Genomic DNA, 24,122 nt, shown 5'->3' with positions numbered 1-24,122 from the left:
CCGGACTTTTGCCCTCGTCTTCACCCTCTGGAATGAACTTCCCACCCTTCCTCAACTGGCAGCCTGTGACTTCCCCCTGGAGACCAAGATTCAGATTAAAAAGAAAGTCTTCCCTGAGCTCACAGGGGGTCTCTCGCCTCTATGTCCTGAGCTCCCCCAGCACCTGGTGCATCCCTGCCTCACTTACTGTCATGCAGCCCCTTAGACAGTGAGTCCTCAAGGGCAGGGATCGCCTGTTGGGTCTCCCACCCTTAGGGCCTAGTAAATAATGCGTTGTAGTGATGACATGAGCAATGATGACAATGAACACGTCCATTTAGGTTCTGATCAAGCCTTGGGAACAGCACACAAAATAGTACCATGGTCACAACCAATTTATAGTTGAGAGGATTGAGGCTCAGAGAGGTTGAGTAACTTGGTCAAGGTCACAGAGCTAGTAATGGCAGAGCTGGGATAGGAACCCAGGTCTTTCTCTTAGTCATTACTTACTCTCTCCAGTGTTTGGTAAACTGCCCTGAACTCTCATTTCACTCCCCGCCCCCGCAAAGTGAAAATCGCCACCAAGGCCAATCCACTGGGTGAGAATTCATTGAAGCCTGACAGTCTGCGGGCCCAGGTGGAGACATCCCTGAGGCGGCTGCGGTGCCCCTGAGTGGACCTCTTCTACCTGCATGTACCAGACCACGACACCCCTGTGGAGGAGACGCTCCGTGCCTGCCACCAGCTGCACCAGGAGGTGAGGCTGCCCCAGAGCTCCTGGAGAGAGGAGGCAGCAGGGTAGTCCCAGAGCCAAGCCAGGGACAGACCACACCCCCAGGGGCCCCACCCCCGACTCTCTTTTCCAGTGTCCTGGGCCGAGGTGGGTTCTGACCCAGGCCTCTCCCCTGCAGGGCAAGTTCCTGGAGCTTGGCCTCTCCAACTATGCCTCCTGGGAGGTGGCCGAGATCTGTACCCTCTGCAGGAGCAACGGCTGGATCGTGCCCACCGTGTACCAGGTGAGGCCGGGGCTGCAGGGCCTGTCTGCAGGGCTGCTGCGGATCCCTGGTTCTCCTGGCCCCTCTGCCTGCCTCCTCTCCAGCGCAGCCCCTCCCCTACTGACAGCCAGGGATGCCTCCCAGTGTACCTGAAGCTCTGGCTTGGCTCCCCTTCCCTCATCGTGTGCTCCTGGGGCCCTTCCTTCCTGCTGCCTGCCTGTGTGCGTGAGCCTGGACCATTCTTCCCCGGCTCCTAGCTAGTCCGAAGTGCTCAGGCCACGCTTAGATGGCTCGTCCCCTGGAAGCCTTTCCCGGTGCCCCAGAGGAATCTGCAATCTCAGGCTCTACTTCTCTCCTCGTTCATTCAGCAAATGTTTGGACCCCTGCTTGGTGTCGGACACCGCTTGCAGAACTTACTCGTGGAGTCCGACTGCTGCTTTCCTTGATTGTACCTGTGGCCGCCCTACCTTGCTATTCGATCTCTCAGGGCAGGGGCCTTGTCCTGTTGGTGTGTGGATGGAAATTCCATGTCCAGCACCTGGCTGGTGCTCAGAAATGTGGGCTGCATGAATGAATTTTCCTTTGCACCAAGTAGATGCCCCGATTGTGAAGGTCCTAAGGATTGTTAGGGTGTGAACTGCGGGCTGTGCCAGGGAAGCTGTGGGGTCCCTTCCTTTGATACGGGCACACCTGCAGCCGGCCTTCTACCCGCAGGGCATGTACAACGCTACCACGCGGCAGGTGGAGACGGAGCTCTTCCCCTGCCTCAGGCACTTCGGACTGCGGTTCTATGCTTACCACCCTTTGGCTGGTAGGGGCTGCTCTGGGGGCGAGTCCCCTGGGGTGGGAGGCCATTCCTGGCCCCAGCTCTGCCTCTTCCTGACCAGATAGAGGGCCGGCCTGGGACATGGTTAGCAGGGAGGGGTTTGAAGAGAGGCTGGGCCGTGTCCTCCATCTCTCCTGGGTCACCCCCTTCCCTGTTCTTTCTCCACAGTCCCCGTTCATGAGCCGTTTATTTCCTCCATTCCTGCAATGCTCCCAGCTGCCTTCACGAGAAGGCTGGGCTGTGACCCACTCGGGCATGTCCTGCTGGGACAGAGCAGGCGCTAGACCTGGCTGCCCAGCCCCTCTGCTGCCTGCAGCCTGGTGTCTGTCCTTCCTAAGGGCTTGAGGGGAGGGGGCAGGAGCACAGGCTTCCCAGCCTCTGTCCGGAATCCAGCCCAACCTCTGGATAGGGCGGCTGGAGGTGGCCCTCACTCTGCTGCACACAAGAGGAGAGCCGAATGCCCTGAAGATTTCCTCACATTCTGAGTTCCTCACACAAAGAACAACTTAGGCAAAACCTACCACTAGAGTCACTTCCAAGAATAAAAGTTCCCAGGATGCTATGGAACGGTTTCCATATCTGCTTTGGGGTTCGGCCGTGGCTTTACTCTTATCTTAGTGAAAGTGTCCTGACTTGTTGTCTGTAAGATTCCCCGGCCCTGGCTTGGGTGGGGGATGGGGGGGAGGAAGGAGAGAAAGAAAGGGGTAGGAAGGGTGGCCAGGGTTCCTCTATTCCTTGGCAAACCCCCGTTTTCCAGCAGGGGCACAAGGGCCAGAGAAGAGAAGCCCCGGCTCTGGTGGTAGCTCTCATGTCCCCAGCCGTCATGTGGGAGCCCGTGCTGGAAGCTGGCTCAAGGCAGACAGAAGGGACCCAGGGAATCCAAACAAAAGCCCAAAGCCAAGGCCTTTTCTCTAGGAAAAGTCCTCTTTGCTGTCCACAGGAGTCACCCTGCAGACAGTTTTATTCCTCATAGAAAAGCAGTCCGTGCCTCTCGCCCTCCCTGCTGTTTGGCCATTGGGATGGTGGTCCCACAGTTCTGGCCCCAAGTGTCCAAGATGTCAGCCGTCATCTTCCCCCTCTGGTTCTTCAGCCGACTCGGATGCGCTCTCGGGCAAGTCATCTCCCATCTGCTGGAACCTTCCAGACTGCGCATCCCACATGTATTTGATGGTGACCTTGAATTCAGCCATCTCATACCCGAAAAGCTTCTGCAAGGGATGCGTAAAAGGAAGCAATGGTCAGGAGGAGCAAGGGTGACGTGAAGCGGCTGGGGGTCCCTGGTGCTACTACAGCCCAAAGACTGCGGTGGGGGTGGGGGGACGGACATGCGGACTCACCAGCACACGGGCCTGCTCTGGGGTCAGCACGTCGCCCTCCTTGCACACCTCGTGGTCGGACAGCAGGGTCACCACACCTACAGAGAAAAAGGACCCCACGTGGTGACATCTGCACAGAGGCCCGTGCACAGCTCTCTGCCCGCTGCCCAGAGCTGGAAGGGAGGTGGCTGCCCCCCCGGCCTCCCCAGTACACTCAGGCTAAACCCGCAAGTGCACAGCTGCCCCAGAGGGCCTGCGGGGGATGACGGCCTCCCTCACGTCCCTTAGCTGCTGTGTCCTGACTGCGAGTTACTGTCCACTGGCGCCCCATCTTCACCCGAGGAAACGGAGGCCGGCAGAAATAAGCCACTCAGCCACAGGGGCCAGAGGGGGGGTCTGCCGCGTTCAGGAGCTCGTGTTCCCGGCAGCTAAGCGGGGATGTTTCAGCTCCAGGAGCTTCCCCATACCTCTCTTGAGGGCAGTGGGCAGGCCCAGCTGCCTCAGCTGTGGCTCCATGGAGTGGGGGAACTGCTCCAGGGGCCCTGGGTCCAGCGTCACAGTGAAAGTGGCTTTGTTTCCGGCTCGAGCGAAGTCCATTTCCGTGTACTTCGTAAACCACCTCAGGAAAAGACAAGCGGTAGGAGGGGAGGTTCCTGGCTGGCCCACCAGCGCTGCATGAAGTTAGCCTCCCCCGGCCTGGCCGGCCCTCCCTGCCCATGTCTGCTGCTGGCCGGCAGTCAGCTTGGAGCACGGTGCTGTAGAGAACGAGGACTCAGGAGCAGTGTTCCAGGAACCAGTTTTCACCCGATACCTCCGTACCGTACAAAGTACCCGGATTATTCCTTCCCTGCTAGTCCTCAAACGCACTTACTCATTCACTTCCTCCTTTGTGCGGTTGGTGAAAAGGAGACCGACCTCACCCCTCAACTTCTTGCTGACCTACAGAACAGAAGTGGGGTCGGCCCAGTCCCATTAGACATCTGGCAGTATCTGCAGATGTTTCTGGTTGACACAGCTGGGGGGGGGGCACTACTCTGAGTCTGGGGGTTCAAGAAGAACGAGCTTTAAGCCAGGCCTTGCTCTCCCCGGTCCCTCCACCGGTCAGATGGCCAGAAACTCACCTGATGCAGGTTGTCTTTGTACTCGTCAGCTGGGCTTCGACCCAAGGCCACCATCATCACCTTGTTTTTGCCAAAGAACATCCTACAGAAAAAAAGGGGTTCTGTGAAGGAAGTGCTCTACCCACCCTCCCCCAGTTAGGTGCAAACCGACTCCAGTCCCCAGGAGCCCGAACTCCGGCCCAGGCTGTTCTGCAATGGGAGGAATGGCCAAAGGCTCCTACATCTTCCATGCAGCTCTGCCGACTCTCCGTCCACAGCTAAGGACTCCTTTCATTTTTCCCTGCCCACAGACCTCAACATTCACAGTATTTCGTCTACCGGCCCACTGTGGGTGTTATGTGACCCCCCTAAACCCCCGATCTGGATGCATGGAAGAGGCACATACACTGGTCTGAGGCGGGCCAGAGTCATCACTCATACCCTCACAGACCCAGCCCAAGGACAGGTGGCTCACGTGGCCTGCCCTCGCGTCACTGTGTGCCCTTGGAGTACATGGCAACATCCTAAAACTGATGGGAGGTTCCTAAGAGGACCAGACCCCAGGGGTAAGGGAGCCCCTCCTCCTGAGGGATCACTGATCAAACATTCCCGGAGCAACTACCCAGTCCTGCCCCCAAGGAGCTCAAAGCAAGACCAGTTTTAACAGTTAAAAAGCGCCTCTGGAGGGTGTGACACTTTGTCCTCATTCAGGTGGTATCTGTGTGACCCAGGCATCCCAGGGTCAGTAACCGCCCCTGGCTCTGAGGGCATCCTGGCTTCCTCTCTACGGGGGAAGGCCTGCTTACCGGCTGTGCTTCCAGGCGTTCCGGATGTCCTTCAGCTTGCTGTTCCTCATGTTGGCCACGGAGAAGATGAAAAGGTACTTGTACGTGTCCACACATTTCCGAAGCTGTGAGACAATTCAACGGGGTTCTAGAGCTCAACGGGCAGCAAGGGTTGGGCCTCAGAAGGGGAAGAATCTGCTCTAGGTCCCCAACTACTGTGGAAGTTTACAGCTGGAGGCATCTAATCTGGAGGTTTCTTCCTTACTTCCATTACTGAAGCAGAGATCACGGACTACAGGGGCTCCCCTGAGGCAGAGCAGGCATGATCTCAAAGTGCAGAGAAGCTGAAATCCCACGGTTTGCCAGGTTTCTGACTTACCTGTGGCTAAGAGCTGAACGGACCGCTTTCCTTTGCCCATTAACTGACAACCCAGAAACACTTAGCTATGCAGGAAAGGCTCCTGCTAAACGGAAACACATGAAGCCTCATTCTTTACTCACGGTGGGGAGCTCATCGGCCCCACTCTGCCCACATTGCTGGCTGCAGCCATGATGACGGGGTCTCAAGAAAAAGGAATCATTGTGCTGGAGGAGACTCTCCTCTCACCCAGCTTGCGGCCTGCAGCAGTGTAGACAGTGGCCTGGCGCATTTACTCACATCTGATAACCCCACAGACTCTTTTTTTTTTTTTAAGATTTTATTTATTTATTTGGCAGAGACAGAAACAGCCAGCGAGAGAGGGAACACAAGCAGGGGGAGTGGGAGAGGAAGAAGCAGACTCATAGCGGAGGAGCCTGATGTGGGGCTCGATCCCACAACGCCGGGAGCACGCCCTGAGCTGAAGGCAGACGCTTAACCGCTGTGCCACCCAGGCGCCCCATCTTTTTTTTTTTTTTAAAGTAAGCTCTACTTCACGTGGGACTTGAACTCATGACTCCGAGACCAAGAGTTGCACGCTCTACCAATTGAGCCAGCCAGGTGCCCCGTGTAACTCAACAGCTTTTTGACATTGGGCAGGCTACCAAATCTCTCTAAGCTTCCGTTACCCAGCTGCAAAACATCGCTAAGTCCTCCCAAGCATGCGGTAAAAATGGAGTGGAACAGCACACAGAGTACTTAGTGGGGTACAAAGTGCAGAGTAAGAGCTTGGTCAACACAGGAAATCGTTACTATGGGAGTTTTTATTGGTTCTGCTGCTGGAGGTAAAGGACAGAAACGGTAGCTCATGGTGGTATTTTTATTTTCTTCTTTCTTTTTTTTAAAACAATGTTTCACCGCCAGCCCTCTAGCCACCTTTATGAACCCAATACAAGGTCTGAACAATAAAAAGAATAAACTCTTACCTCTTCTATCAGGTTCTGTTTCAGTTCTAAGCCCTTCTTGGCAGTTTTGGTTAAGGAAACTAATACAAAGAAGAAAAAGAGAGGTGATGAGAGACGAATCCAGAGGCCCTGCAGACCCATTTCCATCTCCCGTCTGGTAGCTCAGCTGGACCAAGCCAGCGTGAGGCAAGGCGAGGCTGTATATTCCCAGGGTCCTCAGAGTGCCGACTCTAGTGTTCCTGAGCCTGGAGATCCCGACCTATTTCCCATTACTTAAGACAAACCAGGGATTCCTTGCTCCCCTCTTAGGCTAAACTAAGAATCTGTACTGAGGTGTGGGGGCGGGGCTTGTTCCTGCTCTTGGAGTGCTTTCAGTGGCTGGGTCAAGCAGGTCCCTTTCTGCTCTCCTCCACGGTGCACAGAGAAAAACTTTGGTGGCCTCAGCTGTGGAATGATGCATCTGGGGACTCTATGTCCTCTGCTACATCTTGTTCTGCAGTTTGGACTCATGGATAAAGCAGTGCCTCTCTGGAGGGGCCAAGCACCTCTACCCAAGAGCTGGGGCTCAATTTCCTCTTATCCAGAAGAGTATGACATTTGCCAGCTCTCACCAAGGCTCCCTCTACAGAACCCAATCATTCCACAAACACTTAACAGAGCATCAAATGCAAAGCCGCGGGTGCCCCCAGTAACGGGCCAATTCTTATTCATCCTGCATGGCACTCACAAGGCATATATGTGGAACGGTAATCTCACTGGTCAGGGCAAGGGCAGCACAGGAAGGGAAACAAAATGACTTTGTCCATTTCCCACCACTTCCACTGCTACAACTGTGGACCGAACCAGCATTACCCTCTCTTGGATTACTGCTGGCCTCACTCCTTCCAACTTTCCCTTCTCTCCCCACCTTCCCCAGTCTATTATCAACAAGGCAACTAGGGTGATTTTTTTAGATTTTTTTTAGAGAGGGAGAGGTGGGGGGGAGGAGCAGATGGAAAGGGAGAGAGAATCTTAAGCAGGCTCCATCCCTAGCACAGAACCTGAAGTGGGGCTTGATCTCACGACCCTGAGATCATGACCTGAGCCAAAACCAAGAGTCTAACGCTCAACCAACTGACTGCCCAGGTGTCCCTAGGGTGATCTTTTAAAAGTTAAATCATGTCGGGATTCCTGGGGGGCTCAGTCAGTTAAGTGTCTGACTTTGGCTCAGGTCATGATCTCAGCCCTGCGTTGGGCTCCCTGCTCAGCATGGAGTCCACTTGTCCCTCCCCCCCGGCTCATGCTCTGTCTCTCAAATAAATAAAATCTTAAAAAAAAAAAAAAAAAAAAAGTTAAACCATGTCATCCCTCTGCTGAAGCTCTCGGGTGGTTACCCATTGCACCTGGGTGTGAAAGCCAACTCCTTGGGAAGGTTTATAAACTCCAGCCCACTCCCCCTTCTTTGCATACTCTGCTCCAGCCACACTGGCCTCTTGTCCCAGACTACAACAAACGTGCTCTCAATACAGCCCCGTTGCACTTTATCTTCCCTCTCCGTGGAGCACAATGCTCTGGGGTAACTCCATGGATGGCTCACTTCCTTTAAGTTTCTGCTTATTTGTCAGCTTATCGGAGACCCACTCTGGTTGCACTAAACGAAATAACATCACTTTTTTTTTGTTAATCTCACTTTTAGTCCGCAAGACTCATCGCGATCTAACTTAATTTGACTTCTGGTGTTGTGTGGAGAGGTATGTTTCCTATGACTAAAATGTTAAGCTCAATGAGGGTTCTAGGCCTTCCTTGCTGTGACTGCTGTATCCGCCAAACGCCTAGAGTGCCAGGCCCCTAAGTATCCGCTCAGTGACTGTGCTGGAGAGAGCCTGGATAAAAGAGACACTACCACATAGTAAAAGTAGTCAGGAATGGTCTCTCAAGAGGTGCTTTATGAACTGACAACTGAGCCAGACCCAACCACATGAAGATCTAATTATAAGCATGCCAGGCAGAAGCAACTGCAAGCAAAAGGGCCAGAGTCGGGACTAAGCCTGTCCTAAAGGAAAGGCGGCCGGGGGGCGGGAGCGCAGAGAGCTAAGGAAGAAGGGATGAGGTGCGAAAGGTGGGCCAAGGCGAGATCGGGCGCAACCCGGGTGCTCAGAAGCTGTCTTCCGGCCCAGTACGCCTTGGAAGGACACTGGAGCCCCGATACTCTCCGCTCCCCTAACCCAACCGCGCTCCAGCCCCTTTCCGTGCGCCAGCGGCCGCGAAGCCCTGTTGCAGTTCGCTGAGAGCCCGCGGAATTCCTCGCGGACGCCCCGGCGTCCCACTCGGTGCCCCTCAAGCCCCCACCGAAACTGGCAGCCTTCCGGCGGAGCTGCCCACCGGGTCTCGAAACCCCCTCGCTCACCTTTCTTGTCGCGCTTAGATTTGGGCATCGCGCTGGCGGCACATGCGGCGGAAGGCGGTGCTGCCTGCTAGGACCCCGGCGACGCGGGGGCCTCTGGGACGGCCGTCGGGGGCTGCCCTCGCGCGTGCCTGACCCAATCCGCAACGCAGCCCGCCTCTCCCTGCCCGGCCGTCTCCAGGACGACTTCCCGCGCGCCCGGGGGCCTCCGAACCCCGAGGGCCCGGGCGAGGACTTCGCGTGAGGGCCCAACTCTATGGTCTGCGGAGGCGGAGCCTGCGGCCGGATGCATGACGGGCCGGCGGCGGGCTGTCCCAGGCTCCCATCATGGCGACGGCGGAGGCGGCTCTCTGCTTCTGGCTCCGGGCTGCCCTGCTTGTCCTTGTGGCCGCAGTCTACGAAGACCAAGTGGGCAAGTTTGATTGGTGCGTACGTGTGGGTCCTGTTCGGGAAACGTATGGCTATTTTGTCAGCACCAGCCTTGTGTCTGCTAAAGGGAGGACGGGGTTAGAGGCAGCAGGACTGGCTGCAGAACTTGTGGGGCCCAGTGCAAAATGAAAATGTGGGACCCCGCGTTCAAAAGTTAAAGAGTTTTGAGATGGCCACAAGAGAGCATTAAACGGAGCGTCAGGGGCGCTTCCAAGCCAGTCTCTGTGTGACAGGTTGCAGGTTCGTGCAGCGGGCCCTGACATTCCAGCATGCTTTGGGGTTCTGGTCAGAGGTCACTTTTCCTTCCTCCCCGTCAGGCCCTGTTTCTGTGACTGTCAGGTTTCTGATCGACTGGGTGTCGGGGGTCAACAGCCCCTTGGTGAACTCTCATTCTTCCTCGAATTGGCATCTCTTGGGTATGTGTACAGGGGCTTGGGTCTGCCTCCGAGTCCTAAACTGAGTGCCCTTTCTCCTTTCAGCCCAACTGGGCCCTGGGCTCAGAACACGGCCAGCAAGTCTCACATCAGCTGGAGGTGCCATTCATAGAGATGCCATTTAATCATTCACTCACTCAGTCTTCTCTCCCTCCCCTCCCCTTAAGGCCCTGCAATTAAGGTGTACTTTTGTTAGAGAGTAAATTTTAGCACTTAAGGGATGTGTGACTTGGGAAAGTGACTTAACTGCTCCGAGCCAAGGTTTTTTTTTTTTAATCTGTAAAATGGGTTTATTAATAGTTCATTATTACCTGCAATAGTGGTAAGGATGAATGAGATCGTTCTTTTAAGTTAGCACAATGCCTGGCTCATTGAGTGCAATTAGTAAGTGTTACCCATTGTTATTACTCTGCAGGGAATAGTTTATCGTTCAGAGCCTAGCTCAGCTACCTCCTCCTCTGTGAAGTCTTTTCTGTATCAGATACATTGATTCATGTATTTGTGGCTTGCCTGTAATAGGCCAACAATTGTTCTAGGTGCTATGGATAGATAAGAAGGAGCTCAGTCTAGTGGGGCAGATGTCTATGTCTGCAATATAAGACAGTGTGGTAAATGCAACATAAGTCCTTTTCAGTGATGTGGGCAAATGCTCACAATGTCAGGTGTATATTATACACATACAGCCTATATGCATATGTGGTATGATTCCAACTTAGCAGATACTGGGCATATATAATTTACAAATAGAAAAGTAAACAGAAGGAAGTATCTTGAAACATTAAAAAGTTTATGGTGGTGGTATTTAGGCATTTTAAATTTTAAAAAATACCTTTATGTATTTTTCATATTTCATTTTCTACAAGGAGCAGGCGTTACTTTAATTCTTCCTCTTTTTTTTTTTTTTTTGAGAGAAAGAGCACGAGTGGGGAAGGGGCAAAGGGAGATGGAGAGAGAGAAAGAATCCTAAGCAGGCTCCATGCTCAATGACACGGGGCTTGATCTCACGACCCTGGGGTCATGACCTGAGCCAAAATCAAGAGTTGGGCGCTTAATTGACTGAGCCACCTAAGCGCCCTGAGCAGGCATTACTTTTACAGTCCAGATAAAAGATAATGATATTTGAAAAGGGAGCATGGGAATTAGAATGAGAGGGTCTCAGTCTTGTGTTTTATTTCTGACCATAATTACTTGACCCCAACAGACCTTAGTTTACTTATCTGTAAAATGAGAGTAATAACTTTTACTTATAAAATAAAGTAGTAATGTTTGTTCTGTGCGGCTCACAGAATGTTAAATGGATATAGTGAGAATTAAGTATGTGAAAATACAGATAGAAACTGTCAAATGTCATATAAGCCTGTCTTTCTACTCTCTGCTTAGTTTCTTTCCTTTTTTTTTTTAAACAGACCAGACAACATCGCAAGAGAAATTTCGTGTAAATACCACGTGTGTTCAGTGTGCCAGAGATGCGCATACTTTTTCCTTAATAGCAGTGTGCAGATACCTCCTGTGTACTTGGTAGTGTGCCATGCAAAGCTAGTTATATTCCCTTTATGCTTAGAGAAAGGTGTTGAAAGTGATGGGATACATTCCAAGGAAAGTATGAGTAATGAGTCAAATGGATCCTGAACATGGGAGTGGGCTCGAAAAGGCTGTAAAAAACAGAAGCCTGATCCAGTCTGTTTCTGTAGAAACAGAAGCCCAACCCAGTTTTTTTTTTTTTTTTAAAGATTTTATTTATTTATGTGACAGAGAGACAGCCAGCGAGAGAGGGAACACAAGCAGGGGGAGTGGGAGAGGAAGAAGCAGGCTCCCAGCGGAGGAGCCCGATGTGGGACTCGATCCCGGAACGCCAGGATCATGCCCTGAGCCGAAGGCAGACGCCCAACGACTGCGCCACCCAGGCGTCCCCCAACCCAGTTTTGTTGGAAAGTTTACATGATTTTTTTCTCCAGGGGTCAGTGAAAATCGAAGGGCAAGTCGAAGTGGATGCTTGTGGACAACAGGCTTTGTGTCTCATCCCTCGTGTAATAGGAGTATCTAGTCCCGTTATTAATGAATACAGAGAGGACTAATGTTTGTTCCAGATTTAGTCCAGGTGTTCATGGGTGGCACTTGAGATAGTATGTGCTTGCATTTAGAAGTAAGACTTATGGGGGGCACCTGGGTGGCTCAGTCGGTTAAGCGTCTGCCTTTGGCTCAGGTCATGATCTCCGGGTCCTGGGATCGAGCCCTGTGACGTGCTCCCTGCTCAGCGTGGAGTCCGCTTGTCCCTCTCCCCCTCCCCTACTAGCTCTCTCTCTCTCTCTCTTAATAATAAATAATAAAATCTTAAAAAAAAGAAGTAAGACTTGTGCTGCTTATCTCTTAGAGTGTATTCTCTCTTCTTGTTCCCTTGGCTTCTGATGACTTTGCATAGAAATCTTGCTTTTGGTCAGATCTCCTTATTAACAGCCATTCCTCACATGTCCTAAGATAGGTGTGATGGTGACAACCTTACGTGTTGGCGCAATGGTCTTTTCCCACAACATTTTGTGCAGTGATGGTTTTCACCCCTCACATTTCCCTGTCCTCTCTTCCTCAGGAGACAGCAGTATGTTGGGAAGCTCAAGTTTGCTTCCTTGGAATTTTCCCCTGGATCCAAGAAGTTGGTTGTGGCCACTGAGAAGAATGTGATTGCAGCATTAAATTCTCGGACCGGGGAGATCTGTGAGTGACCTATGTAGGCCAGTTAGCTTGGGATGGAATGGCTGACCATAGTGAATCCAGAATGGCCTGTGGCTTGTGTAGTCTTTCTGGCTGCTTGCCATGTTAGGGACAGGTTGGCCGAAAGATGCACCTCTTACTGGATTCTGATTCTTGTTTTTCGGTTGTGTTGTCTTTGAATATTAACTGTTTTCCTATAACTGGCCTTTTTAGTTTATCCCGTCAGCCTGAGTCCTGAGAGTTCTTAGGTTAAGATGTTATTTCAAAATATTTTTCTATTTCTATTTCTCCTCTGCAGTAAAGGTTTGGATGCCCCCCTTAAATTACTTATGCTGCTTTTATGGATGTTTTTAGGCACTAACATTATGGAAATATAATTTACGATCATGATTTTTCTTGTGAATCGTAGAGATTCAGTTAGTTTTGTCATTCATTTATATGTTTAGGGCGGTAGAGGGTATGGGAAGTGAGACTTCAGATTGGGACAGGAGAGGCTCCTCTCAAACCTTCCTCCCCTCATTACCCAGTGAGTGTGAGGGGATCATTGCCAGTTAGCTATAATCCTTCTCTCCCTTGAAATAAAATTAGATACAACTGTGCAAACAAAGACCTCTTCCATTCTCTCCTATCTGTCTTCTTGGATGCCTCTCTCCAGTTTATAGTAGCGTCTGACTCTCCTTTCAGTGTGGCGCCATGTTGACAAGGGCACGGCAGAAGGGGCTGTGGATGCCATGCTGCTCTACGGACAGGGTAAGCAGAGTCCTGCTTGGTCTCTATCGTGGTGTTGGCTCCATCTCCCCATTCCTCTGTTCCTTCCTCCGTACGGGGTCTGTTAGGAAAAGGAGAAGGGGTGTTCCCAAAAGGAAAGACCAGGTATCCCAATTCACTTCTATTTGTACCCATACCTCAGAAGTGCAGCCGTTGCTCCCAGACCATCAGAGGAGGCCACAGAGCCCCAGCTGGGGAGATGACTTCACCACGGTCTTTTCTTTTCCAGATGCAATCACTGTGTCCAATGGAGGCCGGATCATGCGTTCCTGGGAGACTAACATCGGGGGCCTGAACTGGGAGATTACCTTGGACAGTGGCAGGTAGAGGGCAAGAAGCTGTATTTCTTCTAGGCTTTTGGCTCGAGGCTTTGCTGGAACACAGGTCTGCATGGACAGCAATTCAGGGTCTTTCGACATTTTTCCTCACGGGCCACTGAAGAGCCAAAGAACATCAAACATCCTGCGTTTTGATGAGTTGAGGTCACAGAACACATGGTTACTCTGCCAGTGTTTATTGAGCACCTGTTAGGAGCAGAGCTCTGCTAGGTGCAGCATTTATCCTTGCACTTGAATGCTGCTGCTAGTCTTACCGTGACGTGAGAACTCTGTAATGTCCTAGCTATAGGAATTGTAATGTAAACCTTTCAGTGTTTTAATTTTATGTTGAGAGAACAGCCCGGGTTGCTGCTACATCTTTGGTGGGGTTTCAATGACGGGGTCGTTTGCAGTGGCGTACATCTCTTCTGATAGTAATCTGCATGGTTAACACTTGGTGTGCCCCCAGGCAGTGGGAACGCCTGTGCGACTGTGAGAAGGTTCCTATTGTCAAGAAACACACGGTCAGCTGGGTGAGGCAGGCACGTAGCCTGTAATGACAGTACGGGGTGGAGGATGCCATGGTAGAGGGATGGCCGGCTTGCTTGGAAATCCTCGGGGAAGGAGGGAACAACCCTGAGGAGGTTCATGGGGCTTTAGGGAGGCAGTAGAGCCGAGCGGTTGAAAGCACAGCCTCCAAGTCAGCTCACCAGAAGCAGAGCCGGTATTAGGATCCTGATGTGTTTGACCCCAAGGCCTATTTTCTTACCTAGCAAGCTACAGTGGTGGTGTTCCAGATTGTCTGCTCTAGTCTGAGACCCTGGAGGCGCTGGGCAGCGCTCACCCGTGTACCTGTGCTCAGTTTCCAGGCACTTGGGCTGGTAGGCCTGCAGGGGTCAGTGAGGTACATCGCGGTCCTGAAGAAGACCACTCTTGCCCTGCATCATCTCTCCAGTGGGCACCTGAAGTGGGTGGAACATCTCCCCGAAAGGTAAGGCCACCTTCCCACTGGGTGATGGCTGCCTCGTCCTGCTCTCCGCAAGCTCCTGTTTCTCGCTGAGGGTTGAAGTGTTCGTTCTGACTCAGGCTGCACTTATGTTGGCATCGTGTGTTGGGCTCCCTAGATGTAGGCTTGCACTCAAAGGCGGTGCTTCTTCCAGCATTTCCTTTGTAGTGAGGAGAAAATTCTCAAACTGGGCACTAGAGACAGTCCAGCAGGGGGAGAGGCTCCTTGCTCACAGTCCTAGCACTCTGGGCTTTTTGACTTCTCATTCAAGTCAGACTGAGCCTTTCGTTCATGTTATGAATCAGAAGAACTCAAGAGCCAAGGGTAGGGACTGAGTGAGGTTTGAGATGGTTTCCAGAGGTCCTAGTCATGGAAAGCATTGAAGCTGGGAAGGATCAGGAGGGAGGGAGGAAAGGAAAAGATTTGCTCAGACCTGTGACCATTTTCAGGGTGTAAAACTCAAATTTGAATGTGGCCAAGTGCGTGGCATAGAGCGAAGCAGGCCCAGTGGGGATTGCTGGCAGCTGCAGTGTACCTGGCTTACCTCCAGGGGGCAGCCTTACTTAGCCTATTGGCGCCCTGTAGGTGTGCCTAGCGGTGCCACTCCTACTTTTAAAGAAAAGTTAGAAATCTGATTTTTAAAGATTTTTATTTATTTATTTGAGACAGAGAGAGTGAGCAAGTGAGAGAGAGCATGAGCAGGGAGAGAGGGAGAAGCAGACTGCACTGAGAGGGAGTCCGATGCAGGGTTTCCTCCCAGGACCCTCGGATCATGACCTGAGCCAAAGACACTTAACCACTGAGCTACCCAGGTGCCCCAAGAAATCGATTTGTACATGTTGAAGTCTCAGTTTTAAATGTTGATGACTAGGGGTGCCTGGGTGGCACAGCGGTTGGGCGCCTGCCTTCAGCTCAGGGCATGATCCCAGCGATCTGGGATCGAGCCCCACATCAGGCTCCTCCACTATGAGTCTGCTTCTTCCTCTCCCACTCTCCCTGCTTGTGTTCCCTCTCTCGCTTGCTGTCTCTATCTCTGTCGAATAAATAAATAAAATCTTTAAAAAAAAATGTTGATGACTATTTAAAAAAACAAAACAAAACTGGGAGTCAAACAAATCCTACTTGGGGACTGCTAGGTTGTGACCTCTGGCCAAGGACCTGGCTGATGGTAGAGGACCCCTGAGGGTGGGCCTGTCCTGCGGCTGAAGCTGTTGCTCCTTGATTTTTCTTCTCTCTTAGTGACAGCATCCATTACCAGATGATGTACTCCTACGGGTCTGGGGTGGTGTGGGCCCTTGGAGTTGTTCCCTTCAGCCACGTGAATATCGTCAGGTTTAACGTGGAAGACGGAGAGATTGTTCAGCAGNNNNGGTATGGCCAGGTGCCTGGCTTGCGGAACCTTGCGGATTGTGGAGGGAGATAGATGGAGCCCTTCTTTGCATCAGGGACCAGGGAACATGGCTGGGCAGATGCAAAAGCCATTCATGGTCCCTGATTCTGGTCACTTGGAGCTGCTTTCTCCTCATCGAGCGTTTGTTTAAAGTCCTCACATTCCCTCACGGTGCTCTCCTGAATTGGCTAGGACATTATGTAGATTTTTTTCATTGCCTATGAATTTCTTAGGAGGTAATACTGTAAAATAGTGGTAGGAAACCACGGACGACAAATAAGGTAGAGAAATGCTTATCTGAAATATCAGGTCTTAAAGATGACCTGGTATATTTTTCCAGTGACCAGAAAGAAAATCCTGATTTTCTCCAGTTTTGGAGCTCTCGAGAAGTTGGGAGGGATGGGAAGAAGTCCTTTGGAATCAGCCATGAAGAACTTTTGAGCTTAGCCCCTGTGAGATTGGTGGTGACCTTGCTGATGAACAGAGAGGAAAACGTAAAAATTCTCACAAACTTCCTGCTATGATGTCTTTCCTGTAGGTCAGGGTGTCAACCCCCTGGCTTCAGAGCCTCACCGGAGCCTGTGGTGTGGTGGATGAGGCCGTCCTGGTGTGCCCTGACCCGAGCTCACGGTCCCTCCAGACGTTGGCCCTGGAGACAGAGTGGGAGTTGAGACAGATCCCACTGCAGGTGAGAGGTAGTGCTGCTGCTCCCTGGCCCGAGGCTTTGCCTTTGCTGCTTAATGTCTTTCTCCCAGTGACACTGCTTCCTGCCTGAGCCTTGGCAGTTGATGGGAGAAGGTTAGGCTTCTGGCTGAACTGGTGTAAGGGGAAGTGGTCCCCTCTTTAGGGAGCCTGAGTGCGAGCTTCTGGAGCCACATGCCGTGGCCTAGTTACTTTCATTGGCAAAGTGGGACCGAGGGAGGAGGCCTGGGATGGATCAGGGAATCAGTGACTTGCCTGCTTGTAGCCCTAATCCTCTTTCTTCTTACTCTTCAGTCGCTTGATTTAGAATTTGCAAGTGGTTTCCAGCCCCGGGTCCTGCCCACGCAGCCCAACCCAGTGGATCCTTCTCGGGCCCAGTTCTTCCTGCAGCTGTCCCCAAGCCACTATGCTCTGCTACACTACCATCACGGAGTCCTGAGTCTCCTCAAAAACTTCCCGCAGGTAGCCGCGGGCAGCGTGGTGCTAGGCTTCGGGAGGATCTAGTCGGGACGTGCTACTAGAAAGCCCTGCCTCTGATCTGTAGATGTTTGCTCCGGATCCGGGCAGAGTGTGGTTTGAGATGGGTTCGCTTTAGAGCAGAAACGGAATACTTTTTCTTCTGAGAGTTACAGAGGATCTTTAGAGTAAAACTGGCACCGCCTTCTGAGTCCGGAGAGTGGGGAATGTTAATTCGAGCTTCCCTGTAGATACTACGAACAGTGTGAGATCTAGGGCTGGCATGGGTCTGTGTTGGAGGTAGGGGAAAGGCCTGTTTTCAGCTGTAGATGCAGCTGGGGCCTCCCTCTGTTCTCGGGTGCCCTGGCTGCAGTGCTTTAAAGTCAGGAGCACTTTCAGCTCCAAGGCCAGGGACCTCCCTGTAGAGATGCTCCTCTGTAAGGCCGCTGGGTGGTATAGCCCCCATTTAGGGACTGACACTTTGCTTTATTCCCAGGCTGCCCTAGTGAGCTTTGCCACCACTGGGGAGAAGACGGTGGCTGCAGTCGTGACCTGTCGCAGTGAAATGGTGAGTATCGAGAGTACCAGCACTTGGGGGTTCTCCTTACTTATGTCTCCCAGGAGCCCTGAGAACCAAAAGTCGGGGCAGTTTGAACCCAGGGGGCAGGAAGCTATTGAGAAGTAAGTTCTCCTTTGTTCTTTTTTTTTTTTTTTTTTGTAAAGATTTTATTTATTTATTTGACAGCTAGCGAGAGAGGGAACACAGGCAGGGGGAGTGGGAGAGGAAGAAGCAGGCTCCCAGCGGAGGAGCCTGATGTGGGGCTCGATCCCAGGACTCCGGGGTCACGCCCTGAGCCGAAGGCAGACGCTTAACGACTGAGCCACCCAGGCACCCCAAGTTCTCCCTTGTTCTATAGAACTTTCAGCACCCCCCTTGTCCCCGTGAGTGGAACCCTAATAGCACAACCCCACTTACACCTGCGGCTGTTAAGAGCTACACAGGCTCTGTGAGCAGGATTGAGCAGTGACGTTTGTCTTCTCCCAGGTGCTAAGATGACACAGAGCTTCGTTTCGGTGACTGAGGAGTGACCCTGTGGGTTCAATGTTCTCTTCTGTCCTTCTCTTTTCTCTAGCAGAAACCTAGCAGCTCTGAAGACGGGTCACTAGGAAGCTTTCCAGAGAAGCCCAGTGCTCAGGTGCGGTGTGGCATTGGGCAGTGTGCCAGACCTAGGCCTCCAGGGAGGCTGGGAGTGCGTCTCCCGGGGCCCTCCGCCTCACACGGGGTTTGCTGCGTTCTGTAAATCATGCTCGTCTGGATCCCTTGTAGTTGGGAAACTTGAAGTAGAATCCCTACAATCTGTTCTTAACCACGTTTTCCTCTGGCTCTGTTTGCCTGTGTCTTCCGGGCCCCTGGCTGGTATTGCCGAGTGGTGACCTGTGTGGTGGCGCTGGAGCAGAGCGTGGCCCCGGGGTGGCGTGCTTCTGCCGTGTCTTCCATCTCCTGAGCTCTCTGAAGAGCTTCGTGATTTCCTTGTGGGGTCTTCCCTCTCTTGGGGCAGTCTGCTGCACCGAATCGACTTCCTTCTGAAACAACTATCGTGGCTCTTATCCTGGTTACTTACTCAGATACATCGTGTCTGCCTTGGGATTTAGCTTTCTTTTTTTCTTTTATTTTCCTTTGTGTACATTTCCTCTCTTGGCCTCGTTCTTGTCTAGGGTAGTTAACCCCAATTGTTGGATTTCCTCTGGGGGGGCTTGGCTTTGGGGGATCTCTCTATTGACCCCTGCCGTCCATACCCGTAGGACTCACTGACTTGCTTCAACCAGACCTACACCATTAATCTGTACTTAGTGGAGACTGGTCGGCGGCTGCTTGACACCACCATCACCTTCAGTCTGGAACAGAATGGCACTCAGCCAGAGCGGGTGAGTCAGAGCCTTTGTCTTCAGGCTCCGTCCCGGGGGCTTCTCAGCACAGGCCTCCCTTTCCTCCGGGCCAGGTCAGAGCCTTGGGTCCTGGGTTAGGGCTCTCCGGACATGGGATCTAGGTCTTCCTGAGTAGCTGACGTGTTCTCAGTCCCTGTGAATAGCAGTCGAAGCAGGTATTCTTTATGCTGAGTGGGGAGCCTGCTGGGCACTGTGCTGAGGCTTTTCTTTACGCCCTAATCGATTTAGCTCTCTCACCAGCCTTGTGAAGTGCTTATTACTGCCCTCGTTCTACAAATCTCCTGGGCCTTGTGAGATCCAGGACCCTGTCCAGAGTCACAGAGCCCCTAAGACGTCACCTTTGCCCCAGCCTGCACTTCCGGTCATCGCCTGTTTGGCCACTATGCACGTTTAGGGCATTCTTCGGCCTCTCTGGGCTGTGGCTTCTTCATCTCCAAGGTGGAAGCTCTCACCTTGGCGTTCTTCTCTCTCTGGGGGGAGTGACTGGAGCATGAGGAATGACGCGGTGCCCAGGAAGCACTCAGGTTCCCCCTTGGAGGGGTCTGAGCTGCAGCCTCGAGCCACTGAGCTGGCTCTCACGCATTCACATTACCTTCTCAGGGTCTAGGTAGGAAGCTGTGTTGCTTAGCGAACACCCCATGTCCTGGGCCTTTAACAACTCCTGATGCCTTGAATCTGGGGGTCCGGTGCTCAGAGGCCTTTGGATTCTGGCTGACTGCACTGGTTCGGGCTCTGCTTACAGCTCTACATCCAGGTGTTCTTGAAGAAGGACGACTCGGTGGGCTACCGGGCCTTGGTACAGACGGAGGATCACCTGCTACTTTTCCTGCAGCAGCTGGGTGAGCAGATCTCATTCAGCCCGTTGTGTTTTTTTTAAAAGCCGGCCCAGATTTCTCATCAGACTATATTTTGGGGGCCGTGGATTGGCTTTTGGGAAAGAGCCCAGTGGAGTGTAGCCTGAATGTTTTTTAGGGCCGTATGTCATGTACTTTTGAATAATGCCTTAGCGTTCTAGGGTGGGATCTGGAACTTCTCTTACTTGACGTGTTAAGTGCCGCCCCCTGCTCTGCTGCTTCTCTGCCTGACATGAGAGCGTCTGGAATCCCTGAGCCATGGAGAAGAGCCTTTAGGCGCTGGGGGAGGCAGGCGTGGCTTTCGTAACCAGGGTTTCTGTAGCAGGGAAGGTGGTGCTGTGGGGCCGGGAGGAGTCGCTGGCGGAGGTGGTGTGCCTGGAGATGGTGGATCTGCCCCTGACAGGCGCGCAGGCCGAGCTGGAAGGAGAATTCGGCAAGAAGGCAGGTATGCGCGGAGGACGCTGGGATGGCGCCGCGGCTAGGGGGTGCTGCTCTGGGAATGGGTCTGGTACTTAGACTGCAAGAGGTGCTGGCTCACGGAATTGCCCCGGCTTCCTGGGCGCAGTCATTTTGCCTGTGCGTGTGCAGCTCGCTCTGCGGCCAGTTTCCAGTGCCTTCGTGGCCATGTGGTTTAGGTAACCATTCTTTTCTCTGAAAGGAGCCACTTGGGAACCCCTCTGTGGAAAGATCCTGAGGAAAAAGAGTCTTAACTTAGTAGAGTCATAGCTACCATTGCCTCAGTTCCTCGGATCTGCCAGGCACCGTGTCACACCTTGTCCCCCAGGCACCAGCCGTGTCTTTGTGGAGAGCTGTGACTGGGTTGACGGGGTTGTTGTGGTAACCGGCGGTGCCCTCTGGCGCTTGCCAGTCCCAGGCCCCAGGATGGACTCGGTTCCCTCCACGCTGGTCAGTCCTGCCTCCCGCCTCTTCCTCCCATCCCTTCACCTCGCTCTGCAGCCATATTTGCTGAGGGCCTCCTCTGGGCCAGGCACCCTGGTAAGGCATTGCAGGTTTTCTTGAGCCGAGGATTAATTTGACTTTACCGTTTATTTCTGCTGCCCGGATCCAGCAATTCAAGGTAAAATCTGCTTCCTGCTGCCTTGTTGCTTGTTGCCTGCCCACGTGGCTAGCTTTGGGTTAACTCTTTGTTTTTCCTGCGCTGCATCAATGCGGTACATACCATGTGTGCATGGACCGCTGTGCCTGTGACCTGGCCTGTTTGCCCCTCACTTCTCTTCCTTGAGCTGACGTTGCTGGGAAGTAGGATACGCAAAGGCACGACTTTTTAGTGAGCACTCACCATGGACCCCGTGTGGTGTGAGGTCCTGTGTGTCGGTCACGTGGTCTTCAGACTATATGCGACTTTACACATGAGGAACCAGAGGCCAGAGGTTATGTACATTTCTGGGTCACCCAGCTAGTATCGGACTGCAGACACCATGCTCTTTACTCATGCCGCCCTTCTCTGGTGGCCACGTTGACCCTGTGGGGGAGACTGGAGGGTGGTGTCCTCATTGACAGGGTCAAGGGTGAACGATAGCCATGGGGGTTGGTGGCAAGTAAGTCTGTCGGGTGTAGGTTTAATAGCAGACAGCGTGGGAGGAGAGCAGTCAGTAAGGGAAATGCCTGTCCATGGCACACTTAGCTCTGCATCCTTCACCCCCACACTCTCCCCTCTTCTGGTTTTGTCGTGGCACCCGGAAACCTTCCTCTGGCCATTCTGGATGTGGGCTGTGGTGGAGACATGCTCAGCATGGCCGCGTCCTGCATAGCTGATCCCTGACCTGGTCTCCTCTTCCAAGATGCCAGCAAATGGGAGTCCTGTGAGGCAGGAAAATAGGTTTTGGAAGTTCCTGCATGGCTATACCCGAGTGTGAGAGTGGTAGCTTCAGATAAAGGGCTGCCCTTTGGGCTTGCAGCCTGGCGTGTGGATGGCTTGAGTGCTCCACAGGAGGGGGAAAGACCCCTCATTAGAAAAGCCCCTTGCTGGAAACACCTAGTCTGATGAGGGGTGAGCCTCAGTGGTGTTACCTTCTCCTTGACACCAGATGGCTTGCTGGGGATGTTCCTGAAGCGCCTCTCGTCCCAGCTCATCCTGCTGCAGGCGTGGACTTCCCACCTCTGGAAGATGTTTTATGACGCTCGGAAGCCCCGAAGTCAGATTAAGAATGAGATCAACATTGACACCCTAGCCAGAGATGAATTTAACCTCCAGAAGATGATGGTGATGGTGACAGCCTCGGGCAAGGTGAGAGGGTTTTAAGCCCCGGGTACTGAACCTTCGGAGGTTCCGTGAGTGGGAAGCAAAAAGCCTTTGGTAGGGGATAGCGCTGGTTCTAATTTCCAAGGACAGAATCAGTTCTTCGGTTTGTCTTTCTAGTAATGAGTCAGTTATTTGTTTATCTTGCAGCTTTTTGGCATTGAGAGCAGCTCTGGCACCATCCTGTGGAAACAGTATCTCCCCAATGTCAAGCCAGACTCCTCCTTCAAACTGATGGTCCAGAGGACGACTGCACATTTCCCCCACCCCCCACAGTGCACCCTCCTGGTAAAGGACAAGGTGAGGCTGTCCTCCTCGGATTTGAGCCAGAGTGGGTGTGGCTTTTCAGTATTTTGTCAGTTGAATTTCTCCTGGGCCTTTGGAATTCTGGGAGAGCTAGGGACAGGTGTTCAGGGGTTAGAGCTCTGTTTGTTCCAGCTGTTTGTCTGAGTGGAGGAAGCATCTGGGACCGCTGGGGGTTGTCTCTGGAGGGGGTGTGATGTCACCAGACCTGGAATGAGACAGCCCTCCTCCTTCCAAACACAGGCTGCTCTTAGCAGCTGAGCGGCTGCTTTCTCTTTAGGCAAGGGAGAGCAGGGCACAAAGCTATTTATTTCTGCCTCCCAGAATTAGCTGGATTTTTGTGGATTCACTCTAGTGTTATTAGAAAGGGGCACTTTCTCTCCCTCTCCCTTTGCCCCTCCCTCTGCTTGTGCTCTCTTACTTGCTCACTCTCAAATAATAAAAATAAAATCTTTAATAAAAAAAAAGGGTGGGGAGCGCCTGGGATCAAGCCCCACATCAGGCTCTCTGGTCAGTGGAGAGTCTGCTTCTCCCTCTACCCCTCCCCCCCTGCTCATGTTTTCTCTCTTTCTCTCTCTATTAAATAAATAATAAAAATAAAATCTTTAAACAAGAGAAAGGGTACTTTCTGGGCTTGGTAGGCACTGCTGGAATTGCTGCCCGGGGTTACTGAGTCGGTACGTGACCGTTTTGTTTGTTCCTCAGCGTGTCCAGTACTCGGGTAGCTTTGGAGCCACAGGGGCAGTTCAGCTGTTTCCCTTCTGACACGTTAGCCTCGGTTCACCTTCAGGCAAAACTTTGTGCACAAATAGGGAATCGGCACAGAGGGGTCCAGGGAATGTGTCCGAGTTGAGCTGAAGTCCCAGCTTCCAGATTGACCCTTAGCACTTGCGTCCTTTTCCTGCTGCTGGAGTCTGACAGTTTGCTTGTCCCTCTCAGGAGACGGGAATGAGTTCTCTGTATGTCTTCAATCCCATCTTCGGGAAGTGGAGTCAGGTGGCTCCCCCAGTGCTGAAGCGCCCCATCTTGCAGTCTTTGCTTCTCCCCATCATGGATCAAGACTATGCCAAGGTGCTGCTGTTGATCGATGATGAGTATAAGGTACGAGACTTGAGAGTGGCTGGAGAGCACCTGGGGGGGTCGGGTGCGGGGATGGTGGTCCCACGGCAGCTTGCGGCCAGAGCTGGAGCTCTGTGCAGTCAGCACGTGTGTGGGCTTGGAGGGCATCTCTGAGCACCCGATGGCTCTTGCTGCGCCTGCGGAAACTGAGGCTCTTAGCAAAAGTAGATTTAAGGCCATTTGGGTTCAGTGGACTTTAATTCTTTTAAGATTGACTTTTATCCTTAAGGCGTTTTGATGGCGAACAGTAATAAATCTTGAGAAACTGTGCACAGAGCATCCTTTTCCTTTAACTCTTTCCTCGGGCTCCCTGGGGTTTTCAAGGTCACGGCGTTCCCAGCCACTCGGAATGTCTTGCGACAGCTACATGAGCTCGCCCCTTCCATCTTCTTCTATTTGGTGGATGCAGAACAGGGACGGCTATGTGGATATCGACTTCGAAAGGTAGGGAAGGCCCCTCCTGGCAGGACCTTCCATGGGAGGGGTATACGTGTTGCTTGGCTGTTTGGCTAAGAAGTGGATTATACTATTCATTCTGTTGTAAACGTGGATCAGCGTTAGTCCTAATGTCTGATTCATAGTCCTTTTCATATTGAGCAGCTACTACGTGGCAGGCAAGGTGCTAGGTGCTATGAAAAGAGCAGTGCCCAATAGATGAAGTTTCGGCCCCCAAGGAGGTTTTTTTTTTTTTTTTTTTTTTTTTTTTTTTTTTTTATTTCTGAGA

The 24,122-nt window shown here is 52.4% G+C and overlaps 2 protein-coding genes across 2 annotated transcripts in view; one reads left to right on the top strand and one right to left on the bottom strand.

Moving 5' to 3' along the window:
• Window positions 1–2,721: 2,721 nt before the first annotated feature.
• On the bottom strand, window positions 2,722–8,858 carry MRTO4 (MRT4 homolog, ribosome maturation factor). The gene is made up of 8 exons (XM_008694664.2): window positions 8,711–8,858; window positions 6,346–6,404; window positions 5,023–5,126; window positions 4,238–4,319; window positions 3,988–4,055; window positions 3,584–3,735; window positions 3,138–3,214; window positions 2,722–3,008 (listed from the first exon to the last, which is right to left on the bottom strand). Exons 1-8 carry the CDS (start codon window positions 8,736–8,738, stop codon window positions 2,859–2,861), a joined length of 720 nt encoding a protein of 239 aa, XP_008692886.1. The 5' UTR covers window positions 8,739–8,858; the 3' UTR covers window positions 2,722–2,858.
• A 135-nt stretch (window positions 8,859–8,993) lies between these two features.
• The window catches only part of EMC1 (ER membrane protein complex subunit 1), a 24,465-nt gene continuing 9,336 nt past the window's right edge, over window positions 8,994–24,122 (top strand). Inside the window, exons 1-17 of the mRNA XM_040645862.1 lie at window positions 8,994–9,132; window positions 12,155–12,279; window positions 12,961–13,026; window positions 13,274–13,367; window positions 14,224–14,352; window positions 15,607–15,733; window positions 16,296–16,445; window positions 16,754–16,921; window positions 17,412–17,483; window positions 18,049–18,111; window positions 18,719–18,841; window positions 19,605–19,701; window positions 20,042–20,161; window positions 21,765–21,964; window positions 22,127–22,276; window positions 23,219–23,380; window positions 23,723–23,842. Coding sequence (XP_040501796.1) covers window positions 9,035–9,132; window positions 12,155–12,279; window positions 12,961–13,026; window positions 13,274–13,367; window positions 14,224–14,352; window positions 15,607–15,733; window positions 16,296–16,445; window positions 16,754–16,921; window positions 17,412–17,483; window positions 18,049–18,111; window positions 18,719–18,841; window positions 19,605–19,701; window positions 20,042–20,161; window positions 21,765–21,964; window positions 22,127–22,276; window positions 23,219–23,380; window positions 23,723–23,842 — 2,064 coding nt within the window. The 5' untranslated portion in view covers window positions 8,994–9,034. The remainder of the gene's footprint in view (window positions 9,133–12,154; window positions 12,280–12,960; window positions 13,027–13,273; window positions 13,368–14,223; window positions 14,353–15,606; window positions 15,734–16,295; window positions 16,446–16,753; window positions 16,922–17,411; window positions 17,484–18,048; window positions 18,112–18,718; window positions 18,842–19,604; window positions 19,702–20,041; window positions 20,162–21,764; window positions 21,965–22,126; window positions 22,277–23,218; window positions 23,381–23,722; window positions 23,843–24,122) is intronic.

The sequence above is a fragment of the Ursus maritimus genome, unplaced genomic scaffold (assembly GCF_017311325.1).
Source record: "Ursus maritimus isolate PB19 unplaced genomic scaffold, ASM1731132v1 scaffold_32, whole genome shotgun sequence".
NCBI classification, from domain to species: Eukaryota; Metazoa; Chordata; class Mammalia; order Carnivora; family Ursidae; genus Ursus; species Ursus maritimus.
This window is presented reverse-complemented; position numbering and strand designations above follow the sequence as displayed.

What these genes read in the sequence shown, in the direction of transcription:
- MRTO4 (XM_008694664.2), bottom strand. Translation starts at nt 8,738, where the DNA reads ATGCCCAAATCTAAGCGCGACAAGAAAG. An exon ending in ACAAAGACAACCTGCATCAG is followed by an intron (nt 4,056 to 4,237) that starts GTGAGTTTCTGG and finishes TCTGTTCTGTAG; the next exon opens with GTCAGCAAGAAGTTGAGGGG. An exon ending in ACAAAGGAGGAAGTGAATGA is followed by an intron (nt 3,736 to 3,987) that starts GTAAGTGCGTTT and finishes TCTTTTCCTGAG; the next exon opens with GTGGTTTACGAAGTACACGG.